A 17,693-nucleotide genomic window follows, 5' to 3' on the forward strand; every position below is an offset into this window, starting at 1 on the left:
TGTTGAATATAAGTTACTGCTCTACAGGGCAGGGCAGGGCAGCCTGAGGGGTGAAAAACTTGAAAAAAATACAAATAAAATGGAAACGCATATCATATTTACACAATATATATACATATTTTTAATTTGATTTGTTGGGAATATTCTAAAAGCAAATGTCTGTTGGCATGCACGGTGGTGGCGCCCTCTAGTGGTTGAAAATGTCACTTTCCATAAATGGCCAAGCAAGACACGGGCGTTACTTGTAAAATACATTTTTCATCGTGCGTCGAGCATTTTCATGGTCAGCGGTACAACGCAATTCTAGAAATTGCTAAATGTTTTATAGAAAGTAGCAAAGTACATAATAAAAAAGTGTTTCCAAAAAGTACATTTTAAAATCCCTCTAGGGCTATATAACAACTAAATAAAACTGAGTAAAACTAAATCTACACTTTTATACAGTTGAAGGCACTTGTGGCAGCCACAATGTTTCATTCATAAAATTACAAACAAGCAACATGCATCCCTCACACACATACATTTAAATTCTATTTGCAACAAAGGTTGGTAAGTGAAGTGGTAAAAAAAAAAAAAAAGAAAAATTCAGCACAGTAAAAATAAAATGAAAACTGTACAATTTAAAAATGTTTTACTTGTTTCTTGGGGAAGCGGTGCTTTCTGTTTTGCTCCCCTCACACCACTAGGCTCTCCCGGCTCACAGCTCCATTCTGTGGAAAAACAGAATAATAATGGAGGTGGGTGGGGGTGGTAACTCCAAGTGTTTTGGGGTAATCCCGGCTGACTCTTTCCAGAGGGCGCTACTGAGTAGATTTTGTTAGGGTTGAGTCGACTGTATTTCTTCGAGAGTGTCAGATGTTGAATCCAACCAGAGTTGGCCCTTACCGTGCGCAGGTTGCTTTTCTTAGACGATGCCATGCTCTCGTCGTCGCTGTAGGGTGGCGGTAAAGCGCTGGGTCCTGACGGCGGGTTCCGAGGCAGGGGTGGGGGCCCCCGGGTGGGCGGCGCCCGACCTCGATCCGAACGCGCCTCGTCGCTTCCCAGTCGGTCTCGGCTGCGAGCCCTCTGCTGCTCCCCCAGCCTCTTCCTCTCCATGGCTTCTCTCAAGATGCTGTCGTCGTAGTCGTCCCTCCTGTCCCGGCCGCCGCCCGGTCGCCGGTCCCTCTCCAGAGCCATCAGGTCGTCGCGACTGCGGCTGCGCCTCCCCGGAAGGGCGCCGTAGCCTCCTCCGCCTGCTTCTCTTCGATAGTCATCTGGGGAGTAGTCGCGACGTCTGCGCTCGTCTCTGTCGTAGCCAGCTCGGCCGCTGCTGCTCCAGTCGTCGTCAGACCTGAAAAGTGGTTACTTTCAAAATTAATTGGAATGATCCAAAAGTCAAGTGAGGAGAAAATGATTCAAATCAGACTAACCACACACTGCCCACGCTTGAAGAGCGGCAACTCACCCTCTCCTGCCTCGGGGCTCGTCCGGGCGTCGGTGCGGCGGGTAGTCGTCACGGCCGTAGCGGCGCCCAATGTCGTCCAAGTTGTCCATGGAGCGGGCCCGGGCCCGCTCGTTCATGTAGCCACGGCGCGGCGGGTCGTCTGGGCGGCGGCGCACGTGTTGCGAAACGCTGCTGATGGTGCTCATGCCCTCGTCATCATCATACACGGTGGACAGCGCCGGCGGCTGCGGGCGACCGCCGCGGGATCGCGGGTCGGCGTTGTCGTGCAGCGAAGTCACCTCGCTCACGTTGTCCACTGAGAACAGGCAAGGAGACGTCGGTTTGGAACCCACGCTCACCAGGTAACAAGACTAAGTTCACATCATCTAGCAGGCCAAAAATGACACGACCGAGAGACTCACAGCGGTTGTAGTTGGCGGGTCTGGATGGGTCCAGGTTGGCGAGCTCTCTCTCCATGTAGTAAATGGCGCGCGTGGCGTTGCCGTCAGGGTCCACCTGGATGCGATAGCCACTCCGAGCTGGAGGTGACAATGGTTGAGGAAATGAAACGTATTCGCCGGTACTTCCGTAAATACAATGACTACTGAGTAGTTTTTGGCATGGTTCACACAATCTTTCTGTTGACTTACTATGGTCGCCACCGGCGCCCCCATCTTGGCCATGCAGCAGAGGCACCTGGGAGCCTTGACCCACTCCAGACAAACAATGACATTCCAATTAATTTAAACACACTAACAGGTAATCACTTTCCCTGTAAATGTTTTTTTTTTCCCTTACCAGAGCTTGCGCCGTCGTACTCGCGTCCGTACCCGTTCTGTGAGGGCGGGACCCCGACACCGTTGGGCAGAGGAAGCAGCGGCATAGCGGGCTGGTGGATGGGTGGCCCGCTGTAGGCCGGCTGGGCGTACATGCTCGGTGCGTAGACGGTGGCGTACTGGTTGGCCATGCCTTTCTTCACCGCCTTCCCCGCCTCGTACACTGCGGAAGCAGAGATGCCATGTTCATGTTTGTCAATCGTCCCAACTATCTACTAAAAAGTAGATTTCTGGCGAGTACTCACGTGCCCGCGGACAGCAACACCGGTCGGGGCAGCAGGGGCAGCTGACGTAGCAGCAGCACGTGTGGGGACAGCACTGACACCAGCAGATGCCGATCAGCAGCAGCAGCAGCAGGAAGGCCAACACCACGACCACCACCAGCAGCCAATCTGGACATAAAAGAAAAAAAACCACACAAAAACTTAAATACATTAGAAACACATACAGTAAATAGCAACCATTACGATCATTTATTTCAAGTCAAACTGCAGTTTACAAGAAAATGAAAAGGAATCTTAAGGCCAAACGGCAAGAATGGATGGTGGCGTTGCTCCCTGCAACGCCAAATGGACAAATGAAGTCACATTTAACATCGTTTAAAAGATACAATAACGTTCAAGAGACTCCTCACTTGAACTGAAAAAGTTACATTGTGTGTGCTGATGTTTTGGTTCTAGAATGGTTCAAATGTGCCCCGCATTTCAATTTCACAGCTGATATTTGAGAAATTAAGTTACAGTATATCAAATAGACAAAAGCTACCACATGCTACTTTGTTGTGCTTGGCAAAGGTAATCATCCAACTTTTTTTTAAGGCTCAATGATTACTCGGCTAATTTTCAAATGTCTGCTTTCCTATCTGAGAGAAACAACACCTCTCCTGACAAACTGGCTGAGCCGGCTCGTGCGAGGTACGACACAACCGCAGCGCTGCCAACGTAAACAAACTAAAAAGGAAAAAGCGGGAAAAGAAGGTATTTTAGGTCCGTGAATTTATTTTTCCACTTTGATAAAACTTTCTTGACTGGCTTCACTTTTATTTCCCGAGCGGACTAAAACAATTGGCGCCACGTTGTGTACTTCTGATCGACTATGTCACTAGCGCTCAAAGCAGTCACACTGAGGGCTTTTGTACTACCTTCCATAACCAGTAAGTCAATGCCAGGCAGCAGGTCAGTAGCATTTGACTTTCTCTCTGCGAAAGAAAGATAAAGCCACAATTACTGGATCGTGTGCGCTCTCAGAACGACCACACCTGCCCGCGAGGCCTTTTAGCCATTAAACCCGACTACACCACATGGACAAATCCGACGGTATTTAAACTACTTTATGCCAAAGCTGTTTGACGGGGGTCTCGCTGAACCTGACTCATTTGATGGTCTCGATACTTTTTGCTCATTTAGTGTATTTGTGGTTGAAAGGAAAGCAGAAGGAAAAGAAAGCCAATAGAAAGAAGACGTTGATTGGCATTTACCCAAGACAATGAGCTCAGTATAGTCCTCTCCGTTGCCTGAGAGATCCTGCGAGGAAATGACAGAGCACACGTAGACACCGCTATCGCCCCACGCCGTCTGTGCAATGTTCAGGTCAGCGTCTGGCGGGGAGGAAAAAAAAAGAAATAAAAATATGACCACGGTGGGATTAAAGCAACAATTGGTCACTCAATAGCAGACAAGAAAGGTTGCTTCTAGTTTTAATATGGTCAGAAACATGCAAATGAACTTATGTACTATTGATGATGCTGATCTTGCGTCCTTGGTACTCGCTGCCCAGCGTGACCGAGTTGCCCTGCTTGGAGGCCACGATGCGCACCGTGCGCTGGCTGTCGGCGCACTCGATGTTGGGGTCGTAGTTGGGGTTGTTCTGCGACAGGATGTTGTCAGCGCTGCTGGGGTTGAGCGCCGCCTGCACTGGGTCGCGGCAGTACGACTTGTAGCGCCACGTGATCACCGGCGGTTGTGTGGCACTGGTCTGGAAGTTGCATGTGAGCGTTACGGGCTGGAACAAGATGACCACGTAGCGCTTTGTCGGGCTGCTGACCGAAACAGCCATGGCCGACTCTGAAATGACACGGGATAAAAATCATTTGAATAATTCATACACGTGCTCTTGCACAAAAACTTTTGACGTGAAGTATTTATGCCTTTTGTTGTTCTTTCACATTTCTCTCGTCTCTTAATAATTGATATCGTAAACACAAAATCTGAAACACTAGGCCCCCCCCAAGAAACCATTTTCATGAGTCACCTGCGATGTCATCACTTCATACTCTGAGCAACAATCAAAACACTTCATGGTGACAAATTGGATGCTCATTGAGCCTATTATAACTTCTTATCAAAGGGTTTCAATTTCATTTTTAAAGAGACGTGCTGAAAATGATGTATTTCAAAATGGAGCTGGATGCAGTATAAAAAATATTTGAAAAACCAACACCACAACAAGCAGGTAAAACAATGAGTTGCTTTATTGCCTGGTTAATGGGGAAAACATATTTTAATTAATTCTAAGATCATGTCCCCCGACTGCCATTTTGTACACCCATGTGTGTCCAACTGACTTTTGAACCACAAAAAAAAAAAATGGTTTTACTCGTTTACCAACCACTCGTGGACTAGCCCCCAAACATTTATTAAATCGCAGTTGATGAATAGAATTTGGACAAAAATTGGAGTGAAAGAAAATGTCCCCGATGTCTGAGGCGGAAGCGGGCCCACCCAGTTGAGGCGAAAAAAAAATTCTTACCTGTCGCTAGAGCTGCGGCGATAAACAACGCCCAAAATGTCTTCATTTTGTTGTCCTCCGAGATTCACTCGTTGAATTTCTTCTATCTTATTCACAACTATGAGCGAAAAACAACTTTACATCGTGCTCTAACCGTAAATTCTCCCAATCAGTCAGGTAGCGTCAACTCCATTTTGTGACGTCTCCAGTTTCGCCAAGGAGGGAAGGAAAGTACCTGAACGCACCACGCAGGTGTAAGTTCAGACATGTTGCGAAACACGGAGGGGGGTGAAGACACTCGCGTTAAACACATTTTCTAGAAAGCGGCGAATAATTTATCACAACACCCAGCTAATATGAGGAGATTAAAAACATTAAAAGTCAAAGTCCTTTTTTTTTTTTAGCAAGACCATATTCTGAATACGGACGTAAATTGACACTAACATAAGTTGTTCTCCACAACTTCTAAAAATGGTACGACCCGTTTGGCGATAGTGTTATCGCAATGTTTGTTAATGTTCAACAGTTTCTCTGGTTTGCTATAAAAACTCGAGCATTCTCATCTTCCAGCTTGGAAATGTATACTAACCTACATAATTATACACGAAACATAAGTTGACAATAATAACATGTTACTGACAGTTTCCATGTTTCTTGGAACACTGGTTCGTTCTACAGGTGCAGGAATGTGGGTCAATCTTTTAAAGTCCCTAGTCGTTTAAAACATATTTTGATTTATGTCATTGGTCTATTTGAAATAAAAATTCCCTTACAGTATGACAGAAACAGAACGTAATGAAACTGGCAGTCAGGTGACTGACAGTCACCACGTTGGTATTTGCTGACCTCCAGTGGAGGTAAATTAGTCAGACAGAAACCAAGGAACAATTTCATTTCAGAGAGAAGCTTGCAGCTTTTAAATAGTAAATATTTGTTAAAGCTGTCAGTATAAACCTAGAAAATGATCTCTGGCTTCATCGGTTACCTCTGATATGGCTTTTAGTAAACCACCGCACCCGAGGAAGAACAACCCACCAAGCGATAATATGGCAAATATTTCAAAATGGATCTTTTTTTATAAAGATTTTCCCCCCTGTGTGGAACAAATAACATTTGATTATAGCCGTCTGTTTACTCAGCAATAAACCATATAAGGCATATGTAACAAGAATTTAGACGCTTATGTGGGTGCTGCTGTTTTAGTTAGCAGCAGAGTTCAATTGAGCTACACGCTACGACACTTAGCACCTGTTTTAGTCCTGTTTTTACTGTCTCGAGTTGTCTTATATATGGTTGTCAAACGTCAGGCCGAGGCAGGCCCACCCGCCCGCCCGCTTGTAGGGAGGCGTGGTACGAACGAAGCCAAGCATGATAAAAGAGCTAACTATGTTGATTCATGTTCAGACCTGACGCCTCTGCTTTGCCTAAACGGTAAGAAGACGCAATCGATATTTGCCTCACGCCAGCAGAATTTAGAGATCATATCTGTTTATTTTTATTCGTTCATTCTTTCTTAACATGTTGGGGACATTTTGCATCCTTCTGTTATCGCTGGTGGTTTTTCCAGTTTGTCTGCTTTTTCTTTGTAATCAAACTGTGACCACTTTAGTTCAAGTCCAATGACGTGCAAAAAAGCAAAAGCAGGGTGAAAAGTGTTTTTATATTCATAGATGTATGTATGTATACATTATATAGCTGGGAAAAAAAAGCAGTGTTCATTGATGACGGCGACGCTCCCCTACCAGGAATTTTATTTCATCACACGCTGTTCACTTTTCGTCTTGATGAGCCGAGGAGATGCACTTTGAATGATAACCATTCCTTATTTCCTGCCTCATAAGAATGAGCAGCTTCCATGAACACGAAAGCTCTATAATTGTATCGACGCTAGATCACAAGTGGCATTGCTTTGGATCTCATGAGGTCATGCTGGTGTACCTAATGATGTGAACCGCGTCCGTTAGCGCTGACCAAGCTAGCCCGGATGGCGTACTCCACCGGCACTCTGGCACAAGGCTGCTTCGGCAAAGTGTACCGAGAGAAGTACGACGACACCTGGGCCGCCATTAAGAAGGTTCCTCAGCACCTCATCAGCAGAAAGGACCTGGAGAGAGAGTGTGAAGTGTACAAGTGAGCAGTGGGGCGACTAAACGACGACAGTTTCAGTTGCAAAGCAGCCATAATGGTAAAAAGCCGGTTTTGTTTTCTTCGCAGCAAAGCCCATCACCCAAACATCGTCAAGCTTCTGGGCAACATCAACCTGAAAGATGGCAAATGGATCATTCCGCTAGAGTTCATTTTCGGCGAGGACCTGGAGACCACCATATTTAAGTCGGCAAAGTCCAAAATACAGGTGAGCGCGGGAACCTATTTCACGCCATCTCATTCGAGATTGGACAACTTAAAAGCTGCACTTCTCGTGGACCGGATTCAAGAATGGAACGGGCCGTTTGTGGCCCACGGACCGTTGCTTTACTCTCCTTGATCTAATGACTACTCCTCTGAAATTTTGTTTTTGATCACACCATGCTTATTCCACACATGTAAATGAATTCAAGCCCAAGGGAGGAAAAGCAGGTTTTGCAGTAGACACCTGGTCTATATTCTTCCGCTCTTTCATCATTGGCTTTGCGTTTGTTTGTTTTACAGCTGACGCCAACAAATCGAGGCAAAATCATCGTAGGCATGTGCGAGGGCCTTCTACACCTCCACTGTTATGATATTGTCCATCAAGACCTCAAGCCTGAAAACATCATGGTGGGTGTCAAAATGACCTAGATAAGACTAAGGATGTCAAAATGATCTGGATATGAAGGATTTAATTGCATACAGCAAAAGCAGCATACCAGAGCTTGCTTAAAGACTCTGAGCTTCTCACTTAGTCATTCTCTGCTCTAAGCAAATAGGAACAATATGATCAGAATGTGACGGGCCCATTAGAGCACCAAATCCGGAAAAAGGCTTACGCGTTTCTCGGCCTCCAGGTGGAACACAACACAAACCGAGCCGTGATCATCGACCTGGGCCTGGCCAAGTTCTTCCGGCGCGGCCTCAACTCGGCCGTGGACATGGGCAACGAGGCCTACTCGGCCCCCGAGGTGCTGCAGCGCCACAGCCAGCGGGACCAGCGCTCGGACGTGTGGGCCATGGGCAAAATCATCGCCGAGCTTTGCGCCCGCGTCCGGCTGCACACCCCCAGCGTGTGCCCGGCCAAAATCCAGGAGGTGATGGCCAAGCAGCCCTACTGCCAGGCCGTGTGCAGGATGGTGGAGAGCAACCCCACCCTGAGGGCCTCCATGGTGGGCGTCATCGGCGACATAAGGAGGGCGGTCGGAAGTCTGGGGCACCTAGCGCCGCCGCAGATGCGTGTCAGGACCCGGTCGGCATCACCGGGTCGGAGGGGAGCGTCACCGGGTCGGAGGGGAGCGTCACCGGGTCGGAGAGGAGCGTCTCCGGCTTGGAGAGGAGCGTCACCGGCTCTGAGGGGAGCGTCTCCGGGTCGGAGAGGAGCGTCTCCATTCAACAATGAGCGGCAAGGTGCATAAAGCGTCAATGGAAGTGGATTGGAGTCAAATACAACGGTATCACACTTTGAGAATGACTGACAGTCGTTTGCCTTTTTTCAGCACACTCTCCAATGAACAAGCGTGGATCCCCGCTGGGGTGGGAGCGCACCCCTCGACCGGACATTAAACTCGGCGGCCCCAGACAACCGCGTTCGCTCTCACCGCAGAGGATCCAAGCGCGAGCAGGTGGCGGCGGCGGCGCACTGGAGCTGTCCAAGGACATGATGAAGATGGGCTTGTTCCAGGATGCCACCCGCGGCCTGCCACGCCAGCTGCCCACCGCCGGCCGAGTGATGGTGCGCCGCTTTGAGGAGAAGAACGGAGAGGTGGGGAGGTGGGCGCAGAAAGAAGTGGTCATGCGCGACGGCAAGATCGTCAAGTACAACAACGTGACATTCAACAGCTCATAGTCGATGCGAATGATCAAGTTTCAATCTTTTTTACAGTATATAACCAAAGAACCACCGATGACTGTGAACCAGTTAGCGCTTTTGTACTTTCAGTTGTATTTCTCGATTTTTTTGTGATTTCTGTACAGTGCATAGCTTAAAACCAACCGGTCATGTTTTTGCTGCAGGTTGAACCTTTATTTGAACACTTCTGCCCCCTAGTCCAAAAGTAGTGTTTTGGCGTCATCTGGTGGCAGCCTGGTGCCTAGCAATTATAATTGTTGACTCAAGTTTTTGCCACTAACATTTGTGGCATTTATATGCAATTGTAAAGCTTTCTTTTAATTTCGTTTTGCAATTTGCAGCAGGACTCGGTGAGTGTCAGCTTTCAACTCTCTCTCGATTGTTTTCCATGAATTTGTTTGAACTGCAAAATGATTCAATTATTTTGTATTTTATAACACATGACTGTATTTTAACTATGTGGAAGACATTGTGAGTCCTCTGTGAAAAGTGTGATATAAAATAGACTTATTCACTGAACATTTGTTGGACAGCTGCGTCATTCCCCTGACACATCAAGTTCAACACCGTCATTTGAATAGTCGATTTATTACAGAATTTAAGGCCACTCGAGTGCGGTGAACAAACACGCACGCGTGTGCACACGCACAAACACCAACAGAGCAAGCTAACATTACCCTATTCCAGTAGAAACCTGCAAAGTCACAAAAAAAAATAATAAAGCAACGACGTTCCTCACCAGATTTTCTGATGTCACTTTTTACAGCGTGCTGACCTGCTAACACGCACAGTGGCTTCATTATGCTGCCGAGGCCAAATCAAATCGATCACGATTCATGATCGAAATGTGGAGAATTTTCCCATGATCTTTGATAGCCATCTCAAGGTTCTTGTGAGCTCTTTGGTTTTTTTTTTTTTTTTCCTTTTCCCAATGAGCATTCTAGGACAAGGACCTTCAGCTGAACATCAAGGAAATGGTCTAAATGCTCGAAAAACTTTCCATACCAGCTGGTACGCGTACTGCGTGCGTGGCAGATACTCTTTGGTTGGCGGCTTCCTGAGACGCTGATTACAACATAGTGGATTAAGGTAAAAAATAAGATGATCTCGTATGAGCACGCTGGTGTGTGTGTGTGTGTGTTTGATGTGTATGCTTGGTGGGGCTAATGGCAAAGAGCACATGGTGGACATTTACTGCATGAAAGGAAGGCGAGTTACATATAGCATTTGTCGTCACCAGGTTCAAAATACAACAAACGGAAAATCAAAAATATATATTTTCAGAAAATGGATATATTGTTTTGATAGTTGAGATGTTTTTTTTTTCTTTTTAAACGAAGAAGCAATTTTTTTCAAGTTTCTCAGAGTAGAAAAAAATAGTTTGAAAAATATCCTTCAAAAAAGTAAAGTGGTTCAGACTTGATTTACATTTTTGTGTTGAATGGGCATCACATAATTCCTTCAGGGATCACTACTGATATAATAAAATAAAACAATTTGTATGATTGATCGATTTTTAAAAAGTTAACAGCTGCACAGATACATACAATTTTTTTAAGTTGGTCTGCTCTTTTTTGCGTTATTTTTCATTTTATTATACAAATTGAAGTGTTCTTAGGGAAATGCTGTTTAAATTGTTTTAAATAGTATTTTTTTTTTCTGACCTTCGGTCACCATCTTCTGTCATACCCATTGAACACAAAAAGTAAATGATGAAGGCTGTGGGCTTAACCATCAAGATCACCTTTCGATATGAAATGTGTAATTAAATGGTCCACGATATGCTTGTTATGTATTGATTATCTCAAAAACTTGTAAACTGGGCCGTATCCTTTGACTGTATCAGCATCATGCTCACTCAAAGCAAAAAAAAAGTCACTCGGGCGAGCAGGAGGACTGAGCAAATATTGGAAGGCATCAAAAGGTTTGAGCAGCGAGCACGTGGCGGCGCCGTCGATAAACTCACAGAGTCCAGCACGACACAGGACGCTGATATCATTTTTCGAAGAAAACAAAAAAATATATATCTATATATGTGCCTAGTCCGCCAGGAAAAATGAGGCGCTATTTTTCAGTTTTGAGAGAGGCAGCCTTGGAAGAGGCCTTGGCGGAGATTGGGACGCTGGGCGGGGGCTGCTGCTGCACCAGCTGCAGCCCGGCCTCGGTGCCGACGTTGACCGTGATGTTGGTGTAGAGTGGGAGGTACTCCCGTGACAGAACTTGGTATTCGGCCGTGTTCATACCGTCGAGCTTCCACGTCTGACGCGTCTTTGCCAGCATGTTGAACCTGGAAACACACGGGGAAAATGACTAGTCATCTAATTCAAATGAAACTTTTAAAGAAGAATCTTGAACATGAATTGATTCGGATAACCATCTACCTTTTTGGGTTGACATCGTTGCCCTTGTCCAGCTTGTGTTTGATCATCTTGTAGCGGCCCACCTTCAGGGACGGCCGCGTGATGGACATTCCCGCCAGAGACACTCTGGGAAGAAGAAGGAGGAGAAAGCACGCGTCACGGGAATGTGCTTGATTGAACACGCTGCCATTTGAAAATGGGAGGCCTTACCTGATGCCGATGTCGTCGTCCTCGCCGCCCCAGCCCCAGTAGTTGTTGGGAAAGCCGTTCATTTTGAGGTAGTGGAGAGGCGTGAGAGCCGACACTCCTCCGAAGTACATCGAGTATGGAAGCCTGCGAGGGCAAGTACAACGCAAAACATCATTTGAGACCATTACACTAACCTGTTAGTGTGGGAATAAAAATGTCCTTTGGTCCAATTTAGTACAATGGACTGAAAATTCTAATTGGATAGAAACCGATGTTTCAATATTAAATTGAGTTTTTTTTGTTTTGTCTGACTTTTGTCCATTTGCAACCACTCGTGTGTTTTATTGCCGTACCGCATCTGAAAAGACAACATCTAAAGAAAGAAATTGCTGAAGTGAATGTTAAACGTCGATGTAGGTAAGGAAAATGTTGGGGCAGAGAATGGAGCCTTGAGGTACACCAGACGTGATCTCAAACTGACATTGCATTTCCCATTGTCGCACTTTTGTCCGTATAGGAAACCGTTCGAGCAATATAATGAGAAGCAGCATACGCAGAAGCTTAATACGAGACATGCTTTTAAATATCGTCGTAAAACACATGTACCACATTCAACACGAGCAACAATGGAGACTCACTTGTAGCCAAACTTGTCCATGGCAATGGCGGCATGCTTGGGGTTGGAGTCGCACACGTACGTGTTGCGGTCATCCTCTGGGATGAGATCCACATCGTGGAAAAACAGGCAGTCCCAGTCCTCCTCGCGCATGGCCTCGCGGAAGCCGGCGTTCATCAGCTTGGCCCGGTTAAACGTGTAATTGCCCGCCTGCGCACGGGATACAAATTCAAAAGAATTTAGGGAATAGAAAACGGACAGCAAATTTAAAAATGCTCTTTTCGGGGACAAAAAAATAATGAGCGGACTGACCTGGTGAATAATATAGATGCCGTAGTTGAGCTGCTGACGCTGCAGGAATGGGTGCAGGTAGTAGAGCAAGAACTTAAGATGATGCTCGCGGTGGCGGTGCGGAATGACCACGGCCGTGCGGTGACGCGCCTCGCAGTTGGGCGGTCGGTAGCGCCCGCCGCGTTCCACCAGCGGGTTCTTGCGTCGCACCTCGGCCAGCGTGAGGCCCGATTGGAAGCTGACGTGGATCGGCCCGGCTAAAATCAGATTGGGCTGTATTATGATCTTATATATGTCAGATTAGATCATTGGAAAATGTAACAAGAGTTCAGCGAAAAGCCAATGTGTCCATTTAACACAACACAAGCAAGAGATCGATTTTTCATCGCAAATGTGTCTTGACAACTTGTGCAAATAGTTGACAAACACACACACACACTACGCTTTCAAGGTAATCCAGCGAGTTTGCTTTTGGTGTGACTGATAAGGAAATACGTACTACATGTTCAGGCAACAATATTTTTGCAAAAAGCAAACATTAACAAGGATCCGGATCTTAAAGGTTGTGTGTGACAAGTGTGTGGCAGGGCACGCAGGAAATCAAACAAAAGGCGATATTAAACACGTCATCGATAAAGTGTTTGTTCCTGTGGAGAGCCTCATGGCATGTCTGCCAAGAAGAAACCTGAAACTCTGGAAAACAAGTTTGTGTTCTGAAAACTGGAATTTCAGTAGGCGCAAATAAAGGAATTTATTTTGGTCATCTTAACTCGCTTGTGAAGTTGGAGTCTTAAGGCTTGGCGCTAAACGTCTAAGGAATTAAATAAATAAATGAAATAATAATTAAAAAAAAAAAAAAAAAAAAAACAATCCCGTTATTTCTTTGAAACTGAAAAAAGTCAATTGACATCAATATTTAGAGAAGAACCCACAAGACGTTTTTGGCACTCACCTAAGAGAGGAGACTTCTTGGGACAGTAGTAGACGTCTCCATTTTTCTGCGCCTTGGACAGGCCAGACAGGTTGGCGTACACGTCGTTGACCGGCACGTCGGCGGCCGTGTGGTTCCGGCCGGGGTCTGGCTTGCGGAAGATACGTATGAAGTAGCTGACCCTCTTGTGGTAGCCCTCCCGGGACAGTAGCGCCATGACCACCAGCTGGATGCCCAGGAACATGAACAAATAACGCCATTTGGACTGTAGAGTGATCATGGTGGTTATGGAAGTGAGGCCACGTGGAGAAGGAAGGAAGGGAGTGGAGTGGAGGATTGTCAGCGAGTTGGTGCTTAGGTCATAATCGACCCTAATATCAAGTCCAAGAGTAGAAAAATAGTTCCAAAAAACTAAGAAAGGCACTTTTGGTGGGCTTTCACTCTGCGAGACCACCAAACAGATTAATAGCAAAGATATTCCAAGCGAGAAGAAAAAAAAAAAAAGTTATTCATCCATTCCTCAGTGCATTCCTGCTGCGGCTTAGGTTTGTTCCAAAAATTTCAAAAAGGGACTTTGGGTCCAAACTGCGAGTAGCGAAAGGAGGCGATGGCGCTGCCGCATGGTGTGCTGTTGAATTCCATGTCCTTCCTCCGCAGGATGTCTTCACGCCGCTTCCTTGTGCCGCTGCCTCAGCCACTCAGCAGTAACGACGATAGTCGCCATGACAAAAGGCGCGGCACGTTTTGCAGGATTAAGGAGGCCGCCGCCCACCTCGCTGCCTGACGGGGACGAGCGAGGGTGGGGTTTCGCGTGTCTGTTTGGGGGAAGTTCTGTGAACAAGAGATTCTCTCCACTATTGTTCTATTGTGACAGAGTGCTGCTGCTGCTGCTGCAGGGTAACGGCAACTGGTCCTACTGGGTGGACAGGAATAGGGTCACCAACAGGCTGAAAAACAAAAACACACACACAGCAACATTAAGACAGGGAGTATCGGTTACATTTATTGCAATTTACTATGAGATTATCATTTTGTAGTCACGCTGATCACCTCCCAGTTTTTGGCTATGAATAAAATGACCATCAAAAATGGACAAAGTGCCACCCCACCGGTAGTTCGGCAAAACCGCTGACGTCAGCTTTTTTAAAAAGCCGCCGAGTACTATTTCTCCCCGCTCGCCATACAAAACAATGCTCAATTGTGCGCAGACCCAACAAACGGATTGTGTTTGTTTACACGGAGCGCTGGGCAGAGCAGTCGGCCGGACAGGCCCGACTAATCGCTGCCGGAACCTCACTCGGTGCCAACAAGTCAATTAGCGCTCGTTAAAAAGAGGCAGCCTCACGCAACTAATGCTAATCCCGTTTAATGTCAGACGCTTTAGCCGAGGAGCGAATAAATGCCACTCAATAAAATGTGAAAAAGCTCATCTGGCCTCGACAAAGCCATGAGTTTTTCCAGAGACGAGAGAGCGCTCAAGTCATCAACAGACCACTTCTGACTCGGTTGTCCACGCATCCGAGTCACCGCCACGACTTCCATCGTCTCCATTCGACCTCCGTGTGGACGACACTTGGTGGAGCGCAGGTATTTTCTGTGTGCCCGCGGGGCATTAATAATATACAGACCCACGAGTGGGCGCATGAGGAGTGCTATGGGTTAAATATAGCTCGTCGTCACTATTCACATCTCAAAAGGGATGACATAACGCACAGGACGCACGAAGGGGGGCAGACCATTTACGTAGGTAGTGCTTTATTTCACGTCTTGTTAAAAAAAAAACAACAACCTCAGATTACAATTTTAATCTTGCAATGTCATTTCAATGTTTTTGCAGTGTGGCTCTTTCATACTTAAACGCAACTGCTAATCTCAAAGTAGCCTTGAGCAAACAGTTCTTACGCAACAGCCTTTGAATTTGAGAAGAACATGGGACAAATACAGAAACTCGGGACATAATAGGCAAATTCACATTCAGAGTGCGTGCAAGTGAAATAACATGCAAACACGAGCCCGGGGTGCTGAAGCGGGACTGCAGAACAAACGCGTGCCAGCGGCCCCGCCATGGCAACCCATCTTGAGCCCGGCCCATTCATTATGGGCGCAGCTGGTACACGGCCGGCGCTCTCTGGAGGGCTACCGTCCGCCGGGACCAACGACGCTAAAACAAGAACTGCAGCGGCTCGCCGTGGAGACAACAGATGACTCCGGGAGGGGGTGAGGGGTCGGAGGGCCACATCAACGCAAGGCTCAAGTGGAAAATATTCAGTCCGACCTCACAATTGTAACGCTTCGGGAGACATCAATAGTCTTGTGGTAATTATAGGCCATAAAAAGATGAAGAAAATAATAATAACAAATGGAGAGGAGATAGTTTTCTTTTACATCACAGTGATCTCACTGTGCGCTCAAGGTTAGACTTGCAACTCATTAACCAAGATACTGCTACAAATTCAAACTATAAAACTTAAAAAACTTATAAAACTTTGGACTATCACTAAAGCTACAAGAGCTTCTGTGAGTGGCGAAACATACAATTATATGTAGACTTCGACAGTTACAATAATTATGGCTTTTTATATTTTTAACTAGATGTAAAACCATGATTTGTCTTGAAAATATAACACTTTACTAATCAAAAGAGGTCTCATCACAAAATATATACAATTCAATAAACTCTCAAAATTATGCAACTTTAAACCATAAATTTACCAACTTTTGTCTCAAAAATACACCATTTATGTTTTCCCTTTCAAAAAATGATTTACTGTTACAACGAAGCTATTCCCCAAAATATTTTTCCCACCCCTCCTGATATTAAAACTTTAACCTGTAGTATATTACTATTCTTTTCTCCTAAAAGTACACAACTAATTATTTAATCCTGCAGCATGTTGATCCAAGTATCATATAAACATTTACGACGGAAAATACTGCCATATATATATATATATATATATATATATATATATATATATGTTGATACTTCCTGATGTGTGGGCGACCTTTGTGACCTGTGGACCTTTTGTTGCACCAACAAGCCATTGAATGTAAATGAGCAGCAACCGACAACCATTTTTAAACCACTCGTGTTGGCCGCTCCTGTTTAAAAACTTTTTTCTCGCCAAAAAGTTAAGCTAGCCTCCGCTAGCTTCTCAGCTAAAATATAATGCAAGTGCCACTTTTTTGACATTTATGTCGTTTTTATGAGGGCTTGGTCGCCAAACTTAAACAGTGTTACATACTGGCAAAAATTTAAAAAAAAATCCTTAAAACACGTGTTCATTCGAGGGAAAATGACTAAGTCAAGTAAACCCAAGCGGCAACCTGACAAAAACACAACCACCTTTTGGGGTTCCAACTACAGGGAGCCAAACCGAGACGAGCCGCCCCGGAGCGGCGTTAGCATGTAGCTCAGCTAAGCTAAACTAGCAGCTGTTTTGCCCCGCCCGCCTAGTTCGCACTTCAAATGCTTACCTCGGATGTCGGTCGACAGGCTCCAAACAGGAGTCCATGGTGGATGTTTTGCCGAAAAAAAGAGCTCGCTACGTGCTGGTGATATGTTTAAGAAGTTGAGACTGACCGCGCGAGCTTTGTGCAGGCAGCAGCTGGAGAGTCACACCGACTGGACTAAATAATGCCGTCGAGAAGCTGCGGCTGGAGGGTCGCTTGCTTGGTTCCTCCCCCTTTTTTTTTTTTTTTAATCACACATCCTCATACGTGTTTTTTCCTACTGAATCATCTCGTGGATTAATAAAGTCTTTATATGTGTGATGCGAGTAAATGGGAAGTGTATATTGAAGTAAAATAAAGTGTAAAAAAATGTTGGAGAAGTGAAACTGATAGCAGTAAAGTGCCATATCAAGTTTATTGGTTTTTTCCGTGTGCAGTTCAATATGCGGGAAACCTCACTACCCCATCAACATCTGGTTTTGGAAACGCAAGAAAAGTTTAACTATAACACTTCTACTGTACTATAATGTACTTCTTAATGTGCTTTGGTGTGATATTTTAAACTTTTTATGCGCCAATTAAATCTAAATTACAATACATTAAAACAGGCCGTAGTTTCATGAACGTGCCACGTTAATCCAATTCATGACCTCATAGGGCATCCCTACGCGTTAAAATGTGGGAAAAATTAAAGAAGTATTTATTTTTGTTTTAAATTATGTGTATCGTTTACTTACTTGATATTTACAGTCCATAGTTCAATGAACATACCAACTCTGTCCCAAAAAGTATTCCACATCAATTACCATGTTTCAACCTTTAAAACAACATTTAATCTTACTCATTCAATGACACAAGCAACAACAGTCTTGACCTTCTGGGGGTCAC

At 45.5% G+C, this 17,693-nt stretch overlaps 3 protein-coding genes across 5 annotated transcripts; 1 reads left to right on the plus strand and 2 right to left on the minus strand.

Annotated features, from left to right (window-relative positions):
* Positions 1 to 92: 92 nt before the first annotated feature.
* lsr (lipolysis stimulated lipoprotein receptor) lies at positions 93 to 5,222 on the minus strand. 2 transcript variants are annotated; one of them, XM_049729350.2, is made up of 11 exons: positions 5,008 to 5,222; positions 3,993 to 4,322; positions 3,737 to 3,856; positions 3,401 to 3,457; positions 2,505 to 2,651; positions 2,222 to 2,422; positions 2,074 to 2,136; positions 1,846 to 1,962; positions 1,445 to 1,739; positions 886 to 1,330; positions 93 to 710 (listed from the first exon to the last, which is right to left on the minus strand). In XM_049729350.2, the coding sequence occupies exons 1-11, from the start codon at positions 5,051 to 5,053 to the stop codon at positions 675 to 677; spliced, it is 1,857 nt and encodes a 618-aa protein (XP_049585307.1). In that variant the 5' UTR covers positions 5,054 to 5,222; the 3' UTR covers positions 93 to 674. The 2 variants fall into 2 exon arrangements, with proteins under 2 accessions (XP_049585307.1, XP_049585308.1); XM_049729351.2 differs by lacking the exon at positions 3,401 to 3,457.
* Positions 3,340 to 9,706, plus strand: zmp:0000000881 (uncharacterized). 2 transcript variants are annotated; one of them, XM_049729374.1, is made up of 6 exons: positions 3,340 to 3,412; positions 6,951 to 7,116; positions 7,201 to 7,339; positions 7,636 to 7,743; positions 7,971 to 8,523; positions 8,613 to 9,706. In XM_049729374.1, the coding sequence occupies exons 1-6, from the start codon at positions 3,355 to 3,357 to the stop codon at positions 8,960 to 8,962; spliced, it is 1,374 nt and encodes a 457-aa protein (XP_049585331.1). In that variant the 5' UTR covers positions 3,340 to 3,354; the 3' UTR covers positions 8,963 to 9,706. The 2 variants fall into 2 exon arrangements, with proteins under 2 accessions (XP_049585331.1, XP_049585330.1); XM_049729373.1 differs by lacking the exon at positions 3,340 to 3,412 and adding an exon at positions 6,261 to 6,417.
* On the minus strand, positions 9,535 to 17,038 carry si:dkey-199f5.8 (beta-1,4-galactosyltransferase 3). Its single transcript, XM_049729398.2, has 7 exons — positions 16,830 to 17,038; positions 13,374 to 14,299; positions 12,443 to 12,678; positions 12,153 to 12,340; positions 11,536 to 11,658; positions 11,347 to 11,451; positions 9,535 to 11,252 (listed from the first exon to the last, which is right to left on the minus strand). Exons 2-7 carry the CDS (start codon positions 13,630 to 13,632, stop codon positions 11,030 to 11,032), a joined length of 1,134 nt encoding a protein of 377 aa, XP_049585355.1. The 5' UTR covers positions 13,633 to 14,299; positions 16,830 to 17,038; the 3' UTR covers positions 9,535 to 11,029.
* Between the last annotated feature and the right edge of the window lie 655 nt (positions 17,039 to 17,693).

This window comes from Syngnathus scovelli, chromosome 9 (genome assembly GCF_024217435.2).
Source record: "Syngnathus scovelli strain Florida chromosome 9, RoL_Ssco_1.2, whole genome shotgun sequence".
NCBI classification, from domain to species: Eukaryota; Metazoa; Chordata; class Actinopteri; order Syngnathiformes; family Syngnathidae; genus Syngnathus; species Syngnathus scovelli.

Bases quoted from the DNA above. Each gene is read 5' to 3' on its own strand.
- lsr (XM_049729350.2), bottom strand. From the start codon at position 5,053: ATGAAGACATTTTGGGCGTTGTTTATCGCCGCAGCTCTAGCGACAG. The intron at 3,857-3,992 runs GTACATAAGTTC...CCTCCCCGCCAG, and splicing joins CAAGATCAGCATCATCAATA to ACGCTGACCTGAACATTGCA. The intron at 3,458-3,736 runs GTAAATGCCAAT...TTTCTTTCGCAG, and splicing joins TACTGAGCTCATTGTCTTGG to AGAGAAAGTCAAATGCTACT.
- zmp:0000000881 (XM_049729373.1), top strand. From the start codon at position 6,276: ATGGTTGTCAAACGTCAGGCCGAGGCAGGCCCACCCGCCCGCCCGCTT. The intron at 7,117-7,200 runs GTGAGCAGTGGG...TTTTCTTCGCAG, and splicing joins AGAGAGTGTGAAGTGTACAA to CAAAGCCCATCACCCAAACA. The intron at 7,340-7,635 runs GTGAGCGCGGGA...TTTGTTTTACAG, and splicing joins CGGCAAAGTCCAAAATACAG to CTGACGCCAACAAATCGAGG.
- si:dkey-199f5.8 (XM_049729398.2), bottom strand. From the start codon at position 13,632: ATGATCACTCTACAGTCCAAATGGCGTTATTTGTTCATGTTCCTGGGC. The intron at 12,679-13,373 runs GTGAGTGCCAAA...ATCTGATTTTAG, and splicing joins CAAGAAGTCTCCTCTCTTAG to CCGGGCCGATCCACGTCAGC. The intron at 12,341-12,442 runs GTCAGTCCGCTC...TCCCGTGCGCAG, and splicing joins GCATCTATATTATTCACCAG to GCGGGCAATTACACGTTTAA.